Raw genomic sequence first — 20,518 nt, forward strand, 5'->3', positions numbered from 1 at the left:
CACTGGGACATACAAGAAAATGATGGGTGGAATGCCTACATTAATCTTGGCTACCAGTAATTAACTCAGGGCAGCATCCCAGTCCATCTTTTTTTCTTCTTATCATTTTCAAAGATGTTCTAGGATCAAACATCTGACTTGGGTAAAACTAATCATTGTTTATGAACATTTAAGAAGATGAATAATGGGGTCTGCAGACATGGCACTGGACTGTCTGTGCCACTCAGGTCCAAAGTGGAGGTACTTGGATGCTGAAGGGTTACACATAATGGGTTTCATTCAGGAAATGTGACTAAGAGAAAGAAGGCCAGTCCAAAAAGCTTGGTACTCTTTTAGACTATCATGGTGTTAAAAAGACACATATAAGGAGTGCTTGCAACCGACAAAAAAAGTACTACTTCCAATTTTGAGGGACAATGGAAATAAATGTACCAAAGCTCTGTCGTAAAGGCCAGATTCAACAGAAGATTTATTAAGGCTAGACCTTCACTTCTGAATAAAAAAAATAACACAGAGGACATGTTTGATTTACTCTGTTCAATCTAATGTGTTATTCAAAAAAAGAACTGTGTGCTGTAAGTGGATTTTATGAACTGAAGTCAGATACCATAAACATCAAACATATATAAGTAATCTCTAGGCATTTATGATCAAGGACAATGCAATGTACTAAAAGAACAATTATGTCAAACCTATGTGTGCTCTATATACTAAAACAGGGTTTTCCAAAGTCGGCCCTGGAACGCCTGATCCATGCCTAATTTTTAACATAACCCCATTAAGATGAATGTAGTTAACCTAAAAATCTGGTATCGATCTGGCCCTCCAGGACAGACTTTGGAGAACCCTGTACCACTGTCATATACCTTCCAAAGAAACTAACATCTAAGGTGAAAGTGGATTCTATGACCTGCAATCCAGTATCCAGAAAAAAAGAAGAACTACATGATCTATCTGTGTTTGTTGTACTAAAGTCACATCCCATAAAATAGACAAACACGTATGGTTGTTGTGCATTCTGTGAACTGCTACTCAAAAATGGGAAAATATGCATGACTTCAGTACATTATCAGTGCTTAAGTCAGAATATCCTTCAACACATATGAGGGTTCAAGGTTTTTGCGTGCAATTTACTTTTCCACCTCCCTTTTTTACCAAAATGATATTTATTTGACATGGATACAGGATGAACAGCAGAGACTGTGTTGGTCCAATGGTGTTTTTTTCTTAGATTTGAGAGGCTATGGACCTAATTTTCATAGTCCATAATTGTTATAAAAAAATGAGGCAAAGCTTCCTTGATCAACTTCCATCCTATGTGCCTCATCGGCCTTCTTAACTGGCCGTTCTGATGGCTCAAGTTGACAGACATCGTAGTCCAAGAAGAAAGTCTACACAAAATACAAAAATATTGGTAAAGTCAAAACTGTTTTGTGATTATTTTGGAAAAATGTATGCACCACTGTATGTTGCTGAGCAGATGGTCCAGGATTCACACATTGTAGGAAGTACAGTTTTTTTCTGTCTGTTCACAGGGATCAGCTGAAGTGCACATTACGCCTGCAACTATAAGGCCTTCCAAAGTGTACTCTTCCCTTGAGGGAGCGCGAGGTAGCCACTGATCCCACACTCTGGTCACTTTTAGTTCTCCTTCTGTGCTGCTCAGCGCACTCGCTCTCTGACCTGCTTTTCCAGGACAAGCAACTTCTCGTAGAACCTGTTACTGGTATCAGAGTCAAGGTCCATCTAGCATGAGAGAAACAGGCAAATATGAGGACAACGGTTTGAGATGTCAAATCAATAAGCAAATTGTTGCCAGATGGCGCACTGCCACATCAGACCATAAACACAATGACAACAGGCCACTGATAGTAATGAACGAATTTTTAAGAAGCACATTTGGAATAAATTCATTTCTTTTCAGAGTATGAAAAGTGCACGGCTGCAGATCATGCCCAACCATAAATTACCTAAGACTGTAAACACTGGAGCATCAGGGAAAGCAGGACGAGGGAATAATGAGACCAATAAAAAGTGAGGTCTGGTGACCACAGTCAGCACACAGTCCATTTCTGGAATAGAGGCATGTATCGTGGTGCAGACATTTGTAAACTGTTTTGTGACAAACAGTCAAATTTCTTTGTTGGAGTTCGGGGTCTTTAGTTGGAAGAGGTATGCGCCTTGTCCAAGTAGGGACCCTGCCTTCTCGTCAGGGTAAAGGGTACTACACTTTCAAAATAACCCCTGCTCACCCCCTTGGTAGCTTAGCGCTAGCATTCAGGCTTATCTCAGTGGCACTGTGTAAAGCAGTTGCACATAACACACAGCAATACAATGAAAACACTACAAAAGGACCACACACAAGTTTTAGAAAAGTAGCCAATTTTTACCTGTGTAAAACAAGAACAAAATGATAAAAATCTAACATACAGCAATCAACATACGAATATTACAATCATAGACTTACAATACACTTCCTTGAAGTCGATAGCTTCGTCTGGGGCTATCACTGAGTCGTGAACAAACAAATCCAACACTTCAGGGTGACCGCGGTGTCGCAAGCCAGCTACAGCACCTTTGAAATGCAGGGCGTTGTGGACCTTGCGATGAGCTCTAAAGAGGCGTTGGTCCCGGAGGTCAGTGCAGGCATCATCGGGCCCATGAAGTCACACGCATTGCAGATCAAACTCTGTGAGGTTGAAGTCAAGAGCGCTGGCAGGTGTCGGGGCTTTGGCGCGGCAGGTGGTGCCCTCAGTTCGCTGTGCAGGCAGCAGCTTGATGCCGGTGTCAAGCGGCGTCGGTGAGACCAGGGCTGCGGTGTGAAGTGGAGCGGTGCTGGCAGGTCACATTGCAAGCAGCGACATCGTCATTGTTGAAACACTGGAATCGATGGCTCCGGCAGGCCAAGGCTGCTGTGTGAGACGGAGCGGTGTGTTGAGTAACTTAAAAGCAGTGTCTCCAGGCCACGGTGCAGGCAGTTGCGTCAATGTCGGCAGGGAGTGGCATCATCAGTGATACCAGGGCGGCGGTGTAAAGCAAGGAGGTGTGAAGTGCGTTGCTCTCAGGTCACAGTGCAAGCAGTGGCTCAGTGGTGGCGGCGAGACCAAGGTTGCAGTGCGGTGCCAAGTGGGCAGCGGCATCGTGGATGGAGTCAGGTTGATTTTTCTTTGTTGCAGCACAAAAAAATGAATATGCTACTTACCAGTATGCATCTGTTCTTGGCATGTAGGTCTGCTAACATTCATATCTGTAGCATAGATCGCCGCCTAGTGTTGGGTCCGGATGATTGCACATTGTTGTCCTGGAAGAGTCTTCGAAGTATCACAAGATAGGTGGCTCCTCCCCTGGACTACAGTGCGCATGGGCATCGACTCCATCCCCAGATTGTTTTTAGCCATTGTGGCAAAGATGGAGTGTAACTGAGAAAGTGATGGCCATGCTAGAGATGAAATGCAAGAAAAGTCTGCAGCCGCTACGGGCGCCGGGGAGGAGGGCGGGCGATATGAATGTTAGCAGCCCTACATGCCAAGAACAGATGCATACTGGTAAGTAGCATATTCAGTTCGAGGCATGTGGGCTGCTAAATTCATATCTGTAGCATAGAATACATAGCAGTCCCTCCATTAACGGCGGCCGCCCGTGCCAGCTGCAGAAGTCTGAAAAAGTGTTTTAAGAACAGCCTGTCCTACAGCTGCCTGCTGTTTGGAATGCACATCTACACAGTAATGTTTGGTAAACGTATGTGGTGTAGACCATGTGGCTGCCCTACAAATGTCTTCCAAAGGAATGATACCCAGGAATGCCATGGAGGCCCCCAGTTTGCGTGTGGAGTGTGCTTAGCCTTCTGATAGCAAATCTGAATACATTTAACAATCCACCTGGCTATTCCTGCTTTGGAAATGGGGTTGCCTTTATGCTGGGCTGCGAAGGCAACAAAGAGTTGCTGTGTCTTTCTAAAAGGTTGTGTTCTGTCAATGTAGTACATAAGCGCTCTTTTGACATCAAGCGTATGGAGCATCCTTTCCGCCACCGTTTCTGGGTTGGGAAAGAATGCGGGCAGTTCGATCGTTTGATTGACATGAAACTGCGACACCACCTTAGGGAGAAATTTGGGGTTAGTGCGCAGCACCACCCTGTTTGAATGAATTTGTATAAATGGCTCTTGAATGGTGAGCACCTGTAGCTCACTAACACGTCGGAGAGACGTTATGGCAATGAGAAAAGCCACTTTCCATGTGAGGAACTGAAGCTCACATGAATGCAGAGGTTCAAAAGGGGGACCCATCAATCTGGTGAGCACCACATTGAGGTTCCACGCAGGAGCTGGCGGGGTCCTGGGAGGGATAACGCGCTTCAGCCCTTCTAGGAATGCTTTAATGGCAGGCACCATGAAGACAGAGAGGTGCTGCCTGTTTTGGAGATAAGCCGCTATGGCGGATAAGTGTATCTGAATGGAAGCGTATGCTAGATTGCATTTGTAAAGATGCAACAGATAGCAGATGATATTAGGAATGGATGCATCGAGCGGGTTGATAGCGTGCTCGGTACAGTAGATGACAAACCGCTTCCACTTTGCTGCATAGCAAGCTCTGGTAGTGGGCTTCCTTGCCTCCCAGATGATGTCCATGCATTCAGGGGGTAAATCAAGGTAGCCAAACTCTAAGACCTCAGGAGCCAGATCGCCAGATTGAGCTGCTGCGGATCTGGGTGCTGAATGTCGCCACGGTTCTGCGTTAAGAGCCGGGGTGTGAGGTGCAGTCTTTGATGCGGTACCACGGAGAGTTCGAGGAACGTGGTGTACCACGGTTGTCGCGCCCACGTTGGAGCAACTAGGATGAGCATCAGCGAGTGTCGCTTTAGCTTTTTTGCCACCAGCGGAATGAGAGGCGCTGTGGGAAAAGCGTACGCAAATCTGCCTGACCAGTTCATCCATATCGCATTGCCCTGCGATAGTGGGTGAGGGAACCTGGCGGCAAAGCTTTGGCATTTTGCGTTTTCCTCCGTGGCAAACAGGTCTATCTCTGGATGACCCCACTGCTGGAAGTACGGGCGGAGTACTGATGGATGTAACTCCCACTCGTGCATTTGGTGGCTGTACCTGCTGAGCAGATCCGCCATCTGATTGTCCGTGCCCGGAAGGTGTTCCGCCATGAGGAAGATGTTCCTCTGAATGGCCCACTTCCACATGCTCTGAGCCAGATGAGACAACTGTGGAGAGTGCGTACCTCCCTGCTTTTGAATGTAGTACATGGCTGTCATGTTGTCCGTCCGGATCAACACGACTTTGTTGCACAGATGTACTTTGAAGGACTTGAGTGCCATGAAGATTGCCATCAGCTCCAAGTAGTTGATGTGCATCTTCCTTTGTTGCGTTGTCCATAGCCCCTGCACTGTATAGTGGAGCACATGAGCCCCCCATCCCTGGAGAGATGCGTCCGTTGTTAGTGTAATCTGTGGCACAGGCTCCTGGAACGGTCGGCCCTTGCAAAGGTTGTGTGGATTCCACCAATGCAGAGAGCTGTATGCCCGACCCGTCACCAACACTAGGTCGTTTAGCTGAGCCTGAGTCCACTGATGCGCTAAGCATTCTTGGAGCGGACGCATATGGAGTCTCGCGTGCGGGACTATGAAGATGCAGGAGGCCATCATGCTTATCAACTGCATGAACACTCTCGCTGGGAGTGAGTGTTGCGGTCTGAACTTTTGGATCAGCGCCTGGATGTTGTCGATCCTCGCTGGGTTTGGCTGAGCTGTGGCAGCCAGGGTATTGATCGTCGCGCCTAAATACTGCCGCACATGGGCCGGCTGAAGGTGTGACTTTGGGTAGTTTAGTGTAAATCCTAGACTGTGAAGGAGGTGAATGGTGTGGGACATGTCTGCGGCGCACTGCTGGGCTGACTTTGCCTGCACGAGCCAGTCGTCCAGATAAGGGTAGACATGTATACCCTGTCTCCGGAGGTGTGCCGCCACTGTCGCCAGACATTTTGTGAACACTCTGGGAGCAGTGGTCACTCCGAAGGGGAGTACCTTGAACTGGTAATGCCTGTTTTGGATGGTGACCCTGAGGTACTTGCGGTGGGATGGGTGGAGTGGTATGTGAAAGTAAGCATCCTTGAGGTCTAAGGTTGCTAGGAAGTCTCCCCGTTGTAACAAGGGAAGAACCTGCTGCAGTGTCAACATGTGGAAGTGTTCTGAAAGAATGTAGTGGTTTAAGGGGCGTAGGTCTAGAATCGGTCTGAGTGAGCCGTCCTTTTTTGGGATTAAGAAGTACAGGGAATAAACCCCCGTGCCTTCTTCCTCCACTGGCACGAGCTCTATTGCGCCTTTTTGCAGCATCACCAGAACCTCCTGCTGCAATAAGTGCAAGTGCTCTGCTGACATAGGACGGTGTTTTGGGGGCATGGGTGGTGGGGTGGATGTCAGCTCCAAACAATAGCCGAACTGGATAAGTTTCCTGACCCACCTGTCTGTGGTGATGGACTTCCAGACGGGCAGGAACTGTTGGAGTCTCCCCCCGACAGGTGTTGGATGGTGGGGGGGCAGTGACAGGGAGTCACTGTTTGTTGGCGGCAGAGGAACGGGAACTGTTGTTGCCTCTGCCTCTACCCTTGGCACTGTTTCCTCTGTATCCACCTCTGCCCTGCTTGCTGTAGGAGGATTGCGCACCACTTTTATTGAATGGCGTCTGCTGCGACATGTGCCCCCTGTTAACACCTCGATTGCCGGAGCGACGAAAAGTGTTCCCTCTAAATTGTTGTGACTGGAGAGCTCCCATGGACTTGGCAGTCTCGGTATCTTTTTTGATCTTCTCCAGGGTGGTGTCCACCTCTGGGCCAAACAACCTGTCTGGATTAACGGGCTGGTTGAGGATAGTAGTTTGTATTTCTGGCTTGAATCCCGAGATGCGGAGCCATGCCTGACGCCTCAACATCACACTAGTGTTGATCGCTCTCGCTGCTGTGTCCGCAACATCTAGCGCACACTTTATAGCAGCGTTGGAGATGAGCTTCCCCTCCTGGATAAGCATTTCAGCTCCCTCTTTAAACTGGTCTGGGAGGTGTTGTAACAGCTGCTCTAGGGTGTCGTAGTGTGCCCTATCGTATCTGGCCAACAGAGCCTGCGTGTTTGAGATGCGCCATATGTTGGCCGCCTGAGCTGCCACCCTCTTCCCAGATGCCTCCAGCACTTTTGACTCCTTGTCTGGGGGTGGAGCTTCACCCGTGGTTTGGGAGTTCGCCCTCTTGCGGGCATTAGAGACCACCAAAGAGTCCAAAGGCAACTGGCCCCTAATGTAGGTCGGGTCGCCAGGTGCCGGTCTTTACTTCTTCTCAATGCGTGGGTTGACCACCCGTGATCTTGTGGGTTCCTTGAAAATGTCTGCCGCATGCTTAAGGACCCCTTTCAACATTGGGAGAGTCTTGACAGTTTTTTCAGCAGTAGAGAAAGTGTCAAAAAGGAAGTCCACCTCCACGGGGTCAGCATGCATTTCCACTTTCTGGTTTGTGGCTGCCCTTTCAATTAAGGCATTAAATGCCGCAGAGTCCTCAGTGGGAGACGGCTTCACGTTATAAACCTGAGGATCCTGGACCGTCTGCTGGTCCCCTTTATCACCAGTGTCCATCCATGAGTCCTGTTGCTCATCAGGCTCTGTATGAGCAGGAAAATTGTACTCCTCATTTTGCCCCCCTCCATCCCCATCCGAGTATGTGGGTGAAGGTGTTGCACTCCGCCCATGCTGAGGAAGAATCTGCTCCACCAGAACTGGTGTATCCGCTGCAGGCTTCTTACGTTTCAGAGGAATGGTAAAGGACTGCAAAGGTTGTGAAGTAATCTTCCTCTTGTATAGCGTGAGTTTCCCGGTGTCGGCATCGATGAAATGCTCCGACCGTTTTTCAACCAAAGGGTGTTGATGACCCACAGCCCCAGCCGGTTGAGTTGACGTCGACACAGTGTCCTTGGGCACCGACCGGGGTGCAAAGGCCTTCGGCGCCACCTTAGGCGGCAACGTGTAGAGGAGCGGTGCCGATGTGGTCTTCGGTGTGTCTGCCGGCTTCGGTGCGGAAGGAGTCTTCGGTTCCGACGCCAAAGCCTTGTCCTTAAGGCGCTTGAGGGAGTCCGAGACCTGCTTCGTAAAGGAAGCGGACGGTTTCGTCGATCCGACCGATGTCCTTGGTCCGCCCCCCGGGGAAGACCCGAGCGTGGATGACTTGTGTTTGTCCGGTCGAGGCGCAGGAGCACTCTTGACTGGTGCGCTTCGATCACTGTCCACTGCCGCAGACGTCGATGCCGACTGCTTCGGATCGACAGGTTTTCCTTTAGGAGTCACGGCCCCTGACCTTGGCTATGCGCCCTTCACCGACTTCGCGTCAACGGGCCCCCTGGTCTTCGGCGCGACAGACTGACCCGATGTAGGCTCGACAGTCTTCTTGGGCGTCGGCTTGTCTACCTTGGTGGACACCGGCTCGACGGGCTTCTTCGAGCTTGGCTCCTTAACCACCTTCGGCACCTTTGCCTGGTCGGCAGCTTGCGTCTGTTTGGAGACCCCCGAAGACTACGGCGTCGGCACCGGAGCGGACGTCTTCGGTTTCGATGGCGTGTCGGCCATCTTTGTCTTCATCGATACCGAGGGTTTCGGTTTCGATTTCAGTAATGGCGGCTCCGCGGAGGTGTCTGTAGCCGGGCCGGAAGGCGGGGCCGTGGATCGAGGTGCAAGGTCTTGGGTAAGGCCGCGTGGCGATCCCGTGACCTGAGCCTTTGTAAGAGTACGAACGGGGCATAGCTCTTCCTCCGAGCTATCTTCCATGGCCCCATATGCTTCGTCGTCGTCCCCTACCTTCTCGACGATTTCCTCAATGTTGGGACTGTGGACGTCCGCTCCGTCGTCGGACTCGACCTCCACCGGGGTAGGGGAAATCTGCAGGTGACGCAGTTGCTCGTCTTCCGCGGGGTCGTCAAAGATGTCCACCGGTGCCGGAGCCGATCGCTGGGCCTCAAGGCGAGCCACGCGCCGAAGCTTGATCGTCTTCTTCGATCGAAATCTGGAACAGGCCATACAGCTGGCCTCGTCGTGGTCCGGCGACAGGCACTTGTTGCACACAGGATGGACGTCGATGTGTGGGTACTTGGATCCACACACGGAACATTTCTTGAATGGACTCCGCTCCATGCCGTCGAAGTCTTGCTGCGTCGACTAGGCCCCGATCACCGAAGAGTCTCACGACCCCCCGGATATCCGACTCTACGAGCTGGAAGATAGACGGGACCGAACGCGAACAATACCGACGGTACAAAGAAGGCCTTTTGGCCTTGAAAAAGTTCTATCACGATTCCGAACAGGAGACGTCAAAATCACATCCGAACCCAATGGCGGAAAAAAACAATCTGGGGATGGAGTCGATGCCCATGCGCACTGTAGTCCAGGGGAGGAGCCACCTATCTCGTGATACTTCGAAGACTCTTCCAGGACAACAATGTACAATCATCCGGACCCAACACTAGGCGGCGATCTATGCTACAGATATGAATTTAGCAGCCCACATGCCTCGAACACACAGTTCCCTGTGCTGGTAGCAGGTGATCTTGAAGTCTTTGCTGTTCCTCAGACTTCTTGAACAGGGAGCAAGCTCTACTTCAAGCCCTTGGAGAAACTCAGGAAAATAAGTTGCAGAAAATCCAGCCCTTTCACTGCCCAAGACAGAAGCAGCCATTGCAGGGCAAAACAGAAAAGAACACAGCAAAGTGGTAGTTCCTCCTTACAGCTTCTCCAGCTCTTCTTCTTGGCAAGTTCTTAGCCCAAACAAGTTCTAAAGGTCTGTGTCCAGGGCCCCAATATGTATACTACTTTTCACTATGAAGTGTTGGGCATAAAGTCTGAGTTCAGTGAAACCCAGGTCTGTCCTCCCTGGTCCAGCTTCACTACAAGAGGTGGAAACAGCATTGAGCAGAGCAAACACAGCCTATTCAGCTGCTAGTGAAAACTCCTCCCATCACTCTAAATGCAGAAAGGTCTATTCAACCAGGCTATGAGTCACCCAGGAAAGGCAGGGCCCACCTCAATCCCCCTTGTGACTGTCTAGTGTGGATGCACATCCCCATCTCCCGTCACTCCAAAACCAGACGGTGAATACACACACAGGCAGAGAGGCACATAAGATGGTCAATAAAGAAAATGCCCACTTTCTAAAAGTGGCATTTTTAAACACACAATTTGAAACATCACCTTTACTAAAAGATGTGTTATTAAATTCAGTTCAAAGAGCCTACATTCCATTTCTCTTACTTGTCCCAATGCAAAGTTAAACTTGTAAGATGTTACAAGGCAGTTCCCATGTGAACCTATGGGACAGACAGCCTTTCAATAGTGAAAAACGAAATTGGCAGTATTTCACTATCAGTGCATGTAAAACACACTACATGTCCTACCAGTCACATACACTACACCCTGCCCACAGAACTACATTGGGCCTCCCTTAGGGGTGACTTACATGTAAGAAAAGGGAAGGTTAGGGCCTGGCACGTGGGCGCACTTGCCAGGTCACCATCATGGCAGTATAAAACTTGCAGCAGACACTGCAGTGGCAGGTCTGAGACACCTTTGAAAGGCTACTTGTGTGGGTGGCACAACTGCAGACCCACTAGTAACATTTGATTAATAGGCCCTGGGCACACCTGTGCACAATACTAGGGACTTACTAGGAAATCAAATATGTCAATCCTGAATAACCAATCACAACACAATTTACTCTAGGAGCACTTGCACTTTAGCACTGAATTGCAGTGAAATAGTGCACAGAGGCACTACACCAGCAAAAATGAAGTCCAGCATACCATCAAAAACAGGAGGTCAGAAGGCAAAAAGACTGGGGAAACATACCAAAAGATACCAGATCCAACAATCATGTAGAGTAATGAAATAGTTTCGCCAGGGAAGGCTACGTGAATTGCTGAAATTAGATAAAACTTTAAAATTCGCTTGGTTCCAACACATTGAGACTTGGCTTATCAAACCCGGCCTAGCCTCTTACTGGAGTGAGCCAGAAGCATTAACACCAAGTGCTAAGCAACACCTGAAGCAAGTATATTGGGACCACCTTTTGACTGCTGCTCACTCGAGTCCAAGCTTCGGTAGGCTGACTTTGCAATTTCTTGCAGTACAACCGAGCCCCGGCTTTGAGGAGTTCCTAGATAATGTTCAACCGTATCTAGCTAAAATATTGTACCTGAAGTTTCGTTATGAAACTCTCCAAGTCAAATCCTTCACTGTTAAGTGGAAGCCACACATTAAAACTGATGAATAGTCTATTTGCACTTTATGCACCCAAGGTACTATTGAAAATATCGCACCTATTTTGTTCTTTTGCATGGCCTATGACAAGATCAGGAAGAAATGGATCCGCACGCTATGCAACAAAATGGGGTTCTGGAGACATCCCTAAGAGTCCTGATACATGACACTTCTCCTAGTATAAATTTAGTTTGAGTAGAAATCTACTTGCAGTTGGATTTGCACACGATGAGAGGGGGCAACATTTTTTATGAATGGTGATTTTATTACACGATGGGCTTATGATCCTAATATTTATATGATATTATTTAATGATTTTAATTATGCATTGTATCAATACTGTTGGGTTTCTTAAACGATAAAATATGTATGAATTGTATTGATTTTTTCAAATGAAATATAGGATTGTATGTATGTTATAATGGCTTTATACGATCAAATAAGTATGAATTGTATTGATTTTGTTAAATGAAACATTTTATTGTTTTGTTTGCATTTAATGGCTTTTAACCAACATAAAAGCTAATAATAATAGTAATAGTTTCTTCTGAAGCATGCAGATACCCAAGGGTTCTCCCCAAATAAAGTCTATGAACCACATCATCATAACATACAACAATGCTAAGGTGCCCCCAGTTGGAGGAATGGCGGAGGGGTATCGATCTATATATGGCTGCTGAAAGGATCACATAAAGGCGAGGGGGTGTCCCAAAAAGTTTAATAGAGTATGGGGCAAATGGCGCCGATACCATGGTCTAGATGGTGGACTGTTAACTGCATGGAAGATGTAGGCCCTTGATCGAAACGGATAGGTTGGAGGTGATGCTCGGCAGTACTGTCCTCCAAAGGTCTGAGATAAGAGAGCGGATGGTATTAAGGATTTCCGATGTTTGTGCTGGGTATGTAGGGGTGGTGGGGGGAGGGTGGGGGGCTGACAAGAGGGATATGTTGAGTAATGATGACGTGCTTGTTTTGTGGCTGCATTTTGGAAAAAACAATAAAAAATATATATTTTTTAAAAATGCTATGGTGCAAACATCAACTGAACTATGAGACAGGATTCCCCACTCTGATTGGCTAACAGGACAACACTCACACCAAGGTATTTCTCAGATTTGTAGTTTGTTCACCCACAACAGGTGTCAGTTAGACTTCTTCACGCAGGAACATATCCTTCTCAAGGCCTAACCCAAATGTGTGTTTCCTTAGGTCTTCTTCGTCGGGTTATCAGTGGGTTTTTCATTGATCTGAGCAAGAATCCACATACAAGACATTAGGGTATGTTTTTGATGGGGATGTTCCATTGGGGAAGTCTGCATTACTTGGGCACAAAGTTGTCCAGCAGTGGTGCAAAACCATCAAACCCAGATTTTCCTGAAAACTAGAAGGACAGGGCAATCAACTGGTGAGTGACTTACATGTATCCCAACACATTTTATATATTTCAAAGTATGGGTCTGACAAGTTCTCATTACTTTCTGTTTTTGAATACGACGTCATGAGCCTTAGAACACGGGTAGCAAGCACATGCCAGGTGTAGCTAATGGTAAGCCAGGGGTAGCTGATGCTACTCCTATTTGATGTCAATCAATCAAGCAACTTTATTTCGGTTCAACGAACCATAAAAGTGCACAGTGCAAAATCATTATAAATACATAGAAACATGATAGATACGAATCACAGATCATAACAGTGTAAGTATATAGAACAATTACAGCCATAATACATTGATTGTCAGAATGCTGTCACAATACTAAGACGAAAACCGAAGGGACAAAAACCTCAGAAAAAAGTCCTTGGAAGTGGGCTCATCAAGGGTCCATTATGTCACCCCATTATCTATATTATTTTCTAGTATGGGCAGCTCAAGAATACTCACTGAAATAGGTGGGGTAAAAATGTGCACTGCAATGATTGAAAGAATAGAATTTTCAAGCACTAAAACATAAACGGATGTCATTATACTGATACATTTCTCCCTGCTGTTCTTGTTCTAAAATAATCATATAAGACTTCTATTCGATTTTGCAATAAAATCCTACAAGTACATAAGAGAATCCATCATGATAAAAAAAGTACATGAATAGATTATACAACATACATTATCACTGGTAGATTCCCCAATCATACCGCTTTCTAAACCCTCATAAGAAACACTGATACATTATAACATATTAATTGTGAATTTAAAAGTTGTAAAAACAAAAAAGCTGGCCTGATCTGATCAGAGGAACCAATTAAAAAAAGAGGTTTTAAAAATGTGTGACGGAGCTGTGCAAACATAGGACATATCATCACGATGTGCAAAGTATCACATTTAAAAGACAAATTACAGGAACAGTATGGAGGATCAATATACTTATACCATGTTCCCTCCGGATACCACAACTGATGAAACAGACCCAGCCTAAAAAAAGTTAAAAGACGGCGCTGGTGAATAGGTATCTACAAGAGTAGGTTTGGCTCTATCCCTGGAACCGTCTTAACCATGATACATTTTTTAAATAATTGGCTTGGCCAGTGATACAGCTTCTTTCTCAGCAGCCATTCTTACATTAAAAGCTTCCTTTAACCAGGTCGCATCTTGTTTGGTAATATTAGATGGATTAAAAAATAACTATGGTCTTCCTAAGTTTATAAAATGATCTTTGATGTAAAGCAGTCGTGTTATATTGCATATATTGTCTAATTTCATGCAATCAAGTACAATTCATCTGTTCAGGCTTCGAATTTCTTTTAATCAAACACTACACCAGAGCAGTAGGGTCCGTAACCTAATATAATCTATATTGTAACGGATACCTAATTCCTCATGTATAATTTCAGTGGAGATATATTGTCACAATACCAAAAGTCCTCTGAGATATTTATTCTCTACTATCATCAGTTGGTCTATATTCGCATAACACCATATTTCACTGCCAAAAGTTGTAACTGGTATGCATTTGCGTTTATATATATATCTAGCATACTTTTCAGAGACTTCTGGCCCAAACGGGAAGAGAATTCATTAACCCCTGCACAAGCTCTCATAAAGGAACCTGTGCTCTTTTTAGGTCTCGCCTGTCAATGCGCATGCGCATTGAGCAGAGCGAGACTATGGGGGCTTAAACAAAGCTTACCTACACTGGCGATTCACTGGCGATTTGATGAAGTGCATGTGCACTTTTAACTCAATGCGCAAGCGCAATTAGTTAAAATGCGCGTGCACAGCATCAAATCGTCAGCTTAGTGCCGCCAGCAGCTCTTCCCGCTCCGCCCCCTGCTGCATCAAAGGCTTGGCGCTGTGCCTCAGCCCAGCCATTCTCCTCCCCTAATTACCCCCTGCGGCATCAAAGGCTTTTTCACGGCCGGCCGGCCGTGCTTTCAGTTCACGGCCGGCCGGCCGTGTCTCCTTTTCTTTCTTTTTTTTTTATTAATTGAATGTCTTCCAGCAAGCTCTCCTCATCCGTAGCTTTAGGTGTGATGACAGCATTTCCTTATAAGATTACTGCTCTCTTGGGAATATATGAGGGCAGGAAGCCTTCTAAATTCGGCTGATCATTATCAGAGAGTGTTTTGGTGAAAATACGGGACTTTTCTTATGCGTGCTGCTACAAAAAGAGCTCAGCTCTCCTTAGCTACGGGAAAGCTGTTTGGCTTACTTCTGCTCGCTCAGCCAGCAATTGTGCCATGTGGTGTGTTTTTAGCTTTACTAGCTCATTGGTGTGTACTGGCTTGCCACTTTGCTGGAATAAAGTACCGGCCATAACGCTGAATAAGACTTTCTTTTAATTAGTTTACCAGTTTGCTGCCAAGTGAATTTGAGAGTAATAGTGGCAATCATGTTTGAAACTGCATAACGTGAGCGAAATAAGCTTGCAAGCCGCAATCACCCCACATCCACCACATCCACCACCACATCCACCACCACCTCCACATCCACCACCACCGCATCCACCACCACATCCACCACCACATCCACCCTCACCCTCACCCTCACTCCCCCTCAACCCCTCACCCTCAACCCCTCACTCACCCTCACTCTCACTCACCCTCAACCCCTCACTCACCCTCACTCTCAACCCCTCACCCTCACTCACCCTCAACCCCTCACCCTCACCCTCACTCACCCTCACTCACCCTCAACCCCTCACCCTCAACCCCTCACCCTCACCCTCACTCACCCTCACCCTCACTCACCCTCAACCCCTCACCCTCACTCACCCTCAACCCCTCACCCTCACCCACCCTCACCCTCACTCACCCTCAACCCCTCACCCACCCTCAACCCCTCACCCACCCTCAACCCCTCACTCACCCTCACTCTCACTCACCCTCAACCCCTCACTCTCACTCACCCTCAACTCCTCACCCTCACTCACCCTCACCCTCACCCTCAACCCCTCACCCTCACCCTCACTCACCCTCACCCACCCTCAACCCCTCACTCACCCTCAACCCCTCACCCTCACTCACCCTCAACCCCTCACCCTCACTCACACTCAACCCCTCACCCTCAACCCCTCACTCACCCTCAACCCCTCACTCACCCTCAACCCCTCACCCTCACTCACCCTCACCCTCACTCACCCTCACTCACCCTCACCCTCACCCTCACTCACCCTCACTCACCCTCACCCTCACCCTCACTCACCCTCAACCCCTCACCCTCACTCACCCTCACCCTCACTCACCCTCAACCCCTCACCCTCACTCACCCTCAACCCCTCACCCTCAACCCCTCACTCACCCTCACTCTCACTCACCCTCAACCCCTCACCCTCACTCACCCTCACCCTCACTCACCCTCAACCCCTCACCCACCCTCACCCTCACTCACCCTCAACCCCTCACCCTCACTCACCCTCACCCTCACTCCCTCACCCTCACTCACCCTCAACCCCTCACCCTCACTCACCCTCAACCCCTCACCCTCACTCACCCTCACCCTCTCACCCTCAACCCCTCACCCTCACTCACCCTCAACCCCTCACTCACCCTCAACCCCTCACCCTCACTCACCCTCAACCCCTCACCCTCAACCCCTCACCCTCACTCACCCTCACAACACATATTGTGTTACAATAGGTGTCACATTTGCGAAAGATAAAACTATTGGCATTGTAAATAACAAAGCTATTAATTTCGCTATTTTCAAAACAAGCACATAAATAAAAAATGTGTCCTTTACAATACCAATAGCTCAAACTATCCTAATGCGAGACCTATTGCATTGCTGTGCTTCTCTCCACTGCTGCACTCTCCTGCTCTCTAGAGATGTGGCCTAACGACCAGAGCTGCCATCTAAGTCACTTAAATACAAAACATGTTGCATTCCAAATGCTATAGGTGTCACATTCGCGAAAGTTATAACTATTGGCATTGTAAATGACAAAGCCATCAATTTAGCAATTTTAAAAACCAACAAATAAATAAAATATGTCATTTACAAGACCAATAACTCCAACTTTTCTAATGCGAGACCTATTGCATTTGCAATGCTTGTTAATGAATGGTTGCCAACTAAGTTTAGAGTCTAGTAAAATACCCAAGTATGTAAAGTTATCCACCTTACTTAGAATATCGCCATGGGGCAAACAATGTGGCACTTTTTGTGTTCTTTGGTCCCAGGATCAGAACATGTGATTTACTAAAATTAGTGCGCAGATCCAAACTATTCATAACATCAACAAAAAGGGGTTTAAAGCTGCTACTGCTATAAAGATCTTGCTGTATGTGCAATTAAAACAGCATTGTTATGTTATGTTATGTTATGTTATGTTATGTTATAGTGGCTTTTATAGAGCGCACGGCTACTCAAAAAGAGTGTCCCGGCGCTTTTATTGCATTTTATTGCATTTTATATTGCATTGTCTGCATATAAAAGAGCTAGAACCAATCTGTCCCCGGCTCTTGGGTCATCTACACCCTTAACTGTAAGGCCTTCTCACGCCAATTCACATACATAATAAAAAGAAAGGGAGCTAGTATGCAACCCTGCCTAACCCCTTTACTAAGTGCAAACTTCTTTGTACATTCACCATTATTGCCAAAATGTCTTGAGGCCATTAATCCATTGTGAAAATCCCTAAGTAAACTGACCAAACACTCCTCCACTGCCCACGGACCTCTGCTCAGCCCATAGTTTTTCCCAATTGACCAAATCAAATGCAGGGCTGAGATACATTAAGGCAAGATGGAGAGAGCATTTATTTGCTCGAACATATTTATTATTATAAGGTGGAGGTTAAGATTCTGATCGACAGTACCTCCCCGCACGAAACTCATACTGAATATCAGACAAGATATTCTGGGTCAGTCTATTCATTTTAACTTCAATATCTATTAAACCAATGGGTCTATAAAAGGAAGGGTCACTCCTGTTTCCCTTCTTGTTAACTGGAACAATAACAGTGTCACCAGGACTCAGGGAGTGTTTGACCGAAAGCTGCATTAAAAATACAGTGTAAGGAGAGGAGCTCCTAGATCTACACAAGCTTTAAACAAATCACCCAGGATACCATTTGCCCTAGGAGTCTTGCCCCTTGGTAGAGATTCTATAGTGTCTCTAACCTCTACCCAATGCAAAGATAATTTAGCTGCATGGTCCTTTGGGAAGAGCCCTCAACCAGACACACTCCTTGATATAGTACTGAAAAGTAATCTTCCCATTGCTTAGATGGTCCCAGGCTCGCTAAGTCCGTCTCACTCTCCTCTTTAAAGAAGGGACGATTAACCACTTTCCAGAAGAGTGTGCTGTCCTTCCTGGAACTTGCTGAGAGTAAATCCTCCCAAATCACTGCCTGTAATTCCTTCTTCTTATGAATGATTGCTGCATTATATACGGCCCTACAGTGTTTAATTTTGATCTTGTCCCTTGGCAATAATTTTAACTGTGCTAAGAGTGCCTTGCGTGCCCTTGCACAGGTCTTATCAAACCAACGATGAGGCAATGAGGAGCCCGGCTTGCTTTTTATTGAGAGGGCATAATTAATATAAATGCCTATCTTCTTATATGCAGATAGAATGCGAACGTCAGAAGCCTCTACATCCAAGCAAGCCTGGATTTCAGAGGAACAGGAAATCACCAGATTCTTTAAAAACAAATCCGGGGTAATTTTCCCCCATTTCAGTCTACGTCCCTGGTCAGTGGCCTTTACTTTATTCCCCAAGTGGTGATAAGATGCACATATTTGATGTCACTGGTTGAGACATCCACACATCATAGATAAGCCACATGGTGGAGCCTGATTGTAACAAAATAATTCTAGTACCAGTACCATAAAGCACTGGGATGCATTACAAATAATTATCAAATACCACCAAGGTGAGCTCACAGCATGCATCATTATCATAGGACGTAAGGATGTAATGTGTACAACATACCATTGCGAGCATCCTGTGCAGTGTTGAATCTAGAAAGGTCAATTTGTACTCCAATTACAAAATCAGAGCATACAAATAGTCCCAAGGAAACAGAACATAGTGTTGTATGGCCGTTGGGGACATTGTCGACATTGCTAAGTTAGCATGAGCTCTGCAGCCATGATGTTGCTTTTGCGCACGTTACTACATGGCTTTATTGTGCAAGACTCTGTTTGTGCCTTTCACATGAGAACTATCTGCTTTCTGCATTCTCTGTCTGTTCCTGTAGTTTAGTTTGAACACGATGTGGAAGGTCGATAAACAATGCCCCTTGTTATTCTGTTCTGGTCAGTCCCTAGCACTTAGACAAAACATACTACCCAGCTGTAGCTGCTGGAAACCCGTGCTTTGATATTATGGGATTGCATGTTGGTTTAACACACACTTGGAGAGGGACCTTTACAGGGAGAAGAGCTATGCTGTTCCTATGATGTAAAAACTACCATCTAGGCACTAAGGTATGGAGTCTGCTGACAAAGCCCAGAGATCTTCCTTTATATAATAAAACCTCTTCTAGCCAAGGGGAGGGTGGGTAGGCATTATAGACTTTTATCCACTGACTGTATAAGATGATATTCCCTTTCATAGTCTATGGACTTGTTACAAAGCTAACTATTTTAGGTTTATGCGTTTTCCTGCTGGTATTGGCTCTTATACTGTATTACAGAGCACAATAGTTAAAAATAAACATTTTGAACTATAACAGTGACTCTGTCTATTCTTATTGTGGACAAGTACGAGTGAGTGAGCGAAAGGGTACGTCTTGCTACCGCTGTTCCTGAGAGACTCGGGAGTGTTGTGTTCTGGGTTGTCTAATCATTTGTAACTTCGTGATTATGTTGTAGAACGAAGTAGGCACTATAGTTGGTCGGTTTTGGGATTTTGGGTACTGAGGCGGTAGGAAGGCTTAGCCCCTACACACCGAGGTCCTGTTTTCCTGCGCATAGTTCTGTGTATGTGCAGAATCCCAGCAACAATAAGGAGTACGAAGAAGGCACTGGACAATGTTACGGTACCTGAATATCGTTGTCGGAATATCATCTGACAAAATATTGTGCCCTAAATATCATTTAGGAAAAATGCTGTCACATTTGAAACAATTATAGAAAATCTACACCCAATCAGACAATATTACAATAAAAAAGATATAGGCCATAATATTTATGTCAGATGACATTTCTGTCCACGATATTCTGACGTATAATCCTACACAACAAATGTTTGAATGAAGCTTGTATTCTGATAATTGTATGCTAAATATTACCATAATCGACCGCGGACACTTAATGATCTCTAGGCTGATTATGACAAACGCACAGAAAAGTAATCTAATTTTTTGTACGCAGGAGAGTCGACTTTAGAAATCTAAGAATCAACACGCCCACGGAGGTCTACGATCATCATGAAATAGCTGAGTTATTAACTTCCAATGACAATCATGGCATACACCGTTACAGTCAGAGTGATAACATGCATAGTAAACATGTAGCTGTGGATGACCACCATTAAAAACCGAAAGCCAGATTGATCTACATAAACAGATGTCGATACTCACCCTGATAGGCTTCACATAGCTGTTTCCCAATCCTGACGTCTGGCTGTGGTATTTTGCCAGCGGATTTAGGGACTCTGGTTTTTGTCTGAAGAGCCACACCTGGAAAAAGAAAGAGAAGATGTTGAGAGCACATGTGGGCATTTCATTTCAGTAGGTGTTGGCTGAAGTATAAGCCGGTCCACATCCCTACAGATAAAGCAGGAAGCCTCCTCAGAGATAAGTACATAGGTCATTATCCCAACACAGCTCAGAGAAGTGGTTCATATAGATTA

The 20,518-nt window shown here is 46.3% G+C and overlaps 1 protein-coding gene across 1 annotated transcript in view; it reads right to left on the reverse strand.

Annotated features, from left to right (window-relative positions):
• Positions 1–445: 445 nt before the first annotated feature.
• Positions 446–20,518, reverse strand: part of HSD17B7 (hydroxysteroid 17-beta dehydrogenase 7) — a 166,391-nt gene continuing 146,318 nt past the window's right edge. The window contains exons 8-9 of the mRNA XM_078641417.1: positions 20,247–20,345; positions 446–1,746 (exon numbers count right to left, since the gene is read on the reverse strand). Coding sequence (XP_078497543.1) covers positions 1,663–1,746; positions 20,247–20,345 — 183 coding nt within the window. The 3' untranslated portion in view covers positions 446–1,662. The remainder of the gene's footprint in view (positions 1,747–20,246; positions 20,346–20,518) is intronic.

Source organism: Lissotriton helveticus, chromosome 1_1 (assembly GCF_964261635.1).
Source record: "Lissotriton helveticus chromosome 1_1, aLisHel1.1, whole genome shotgun sequence".
NCBI classification, from domain to species: Eukaryota; Metazoa; Chordata; class Amphibia; order Caudata; family Salamandridae; genus Lissotriton; species Lissotriton helveticus.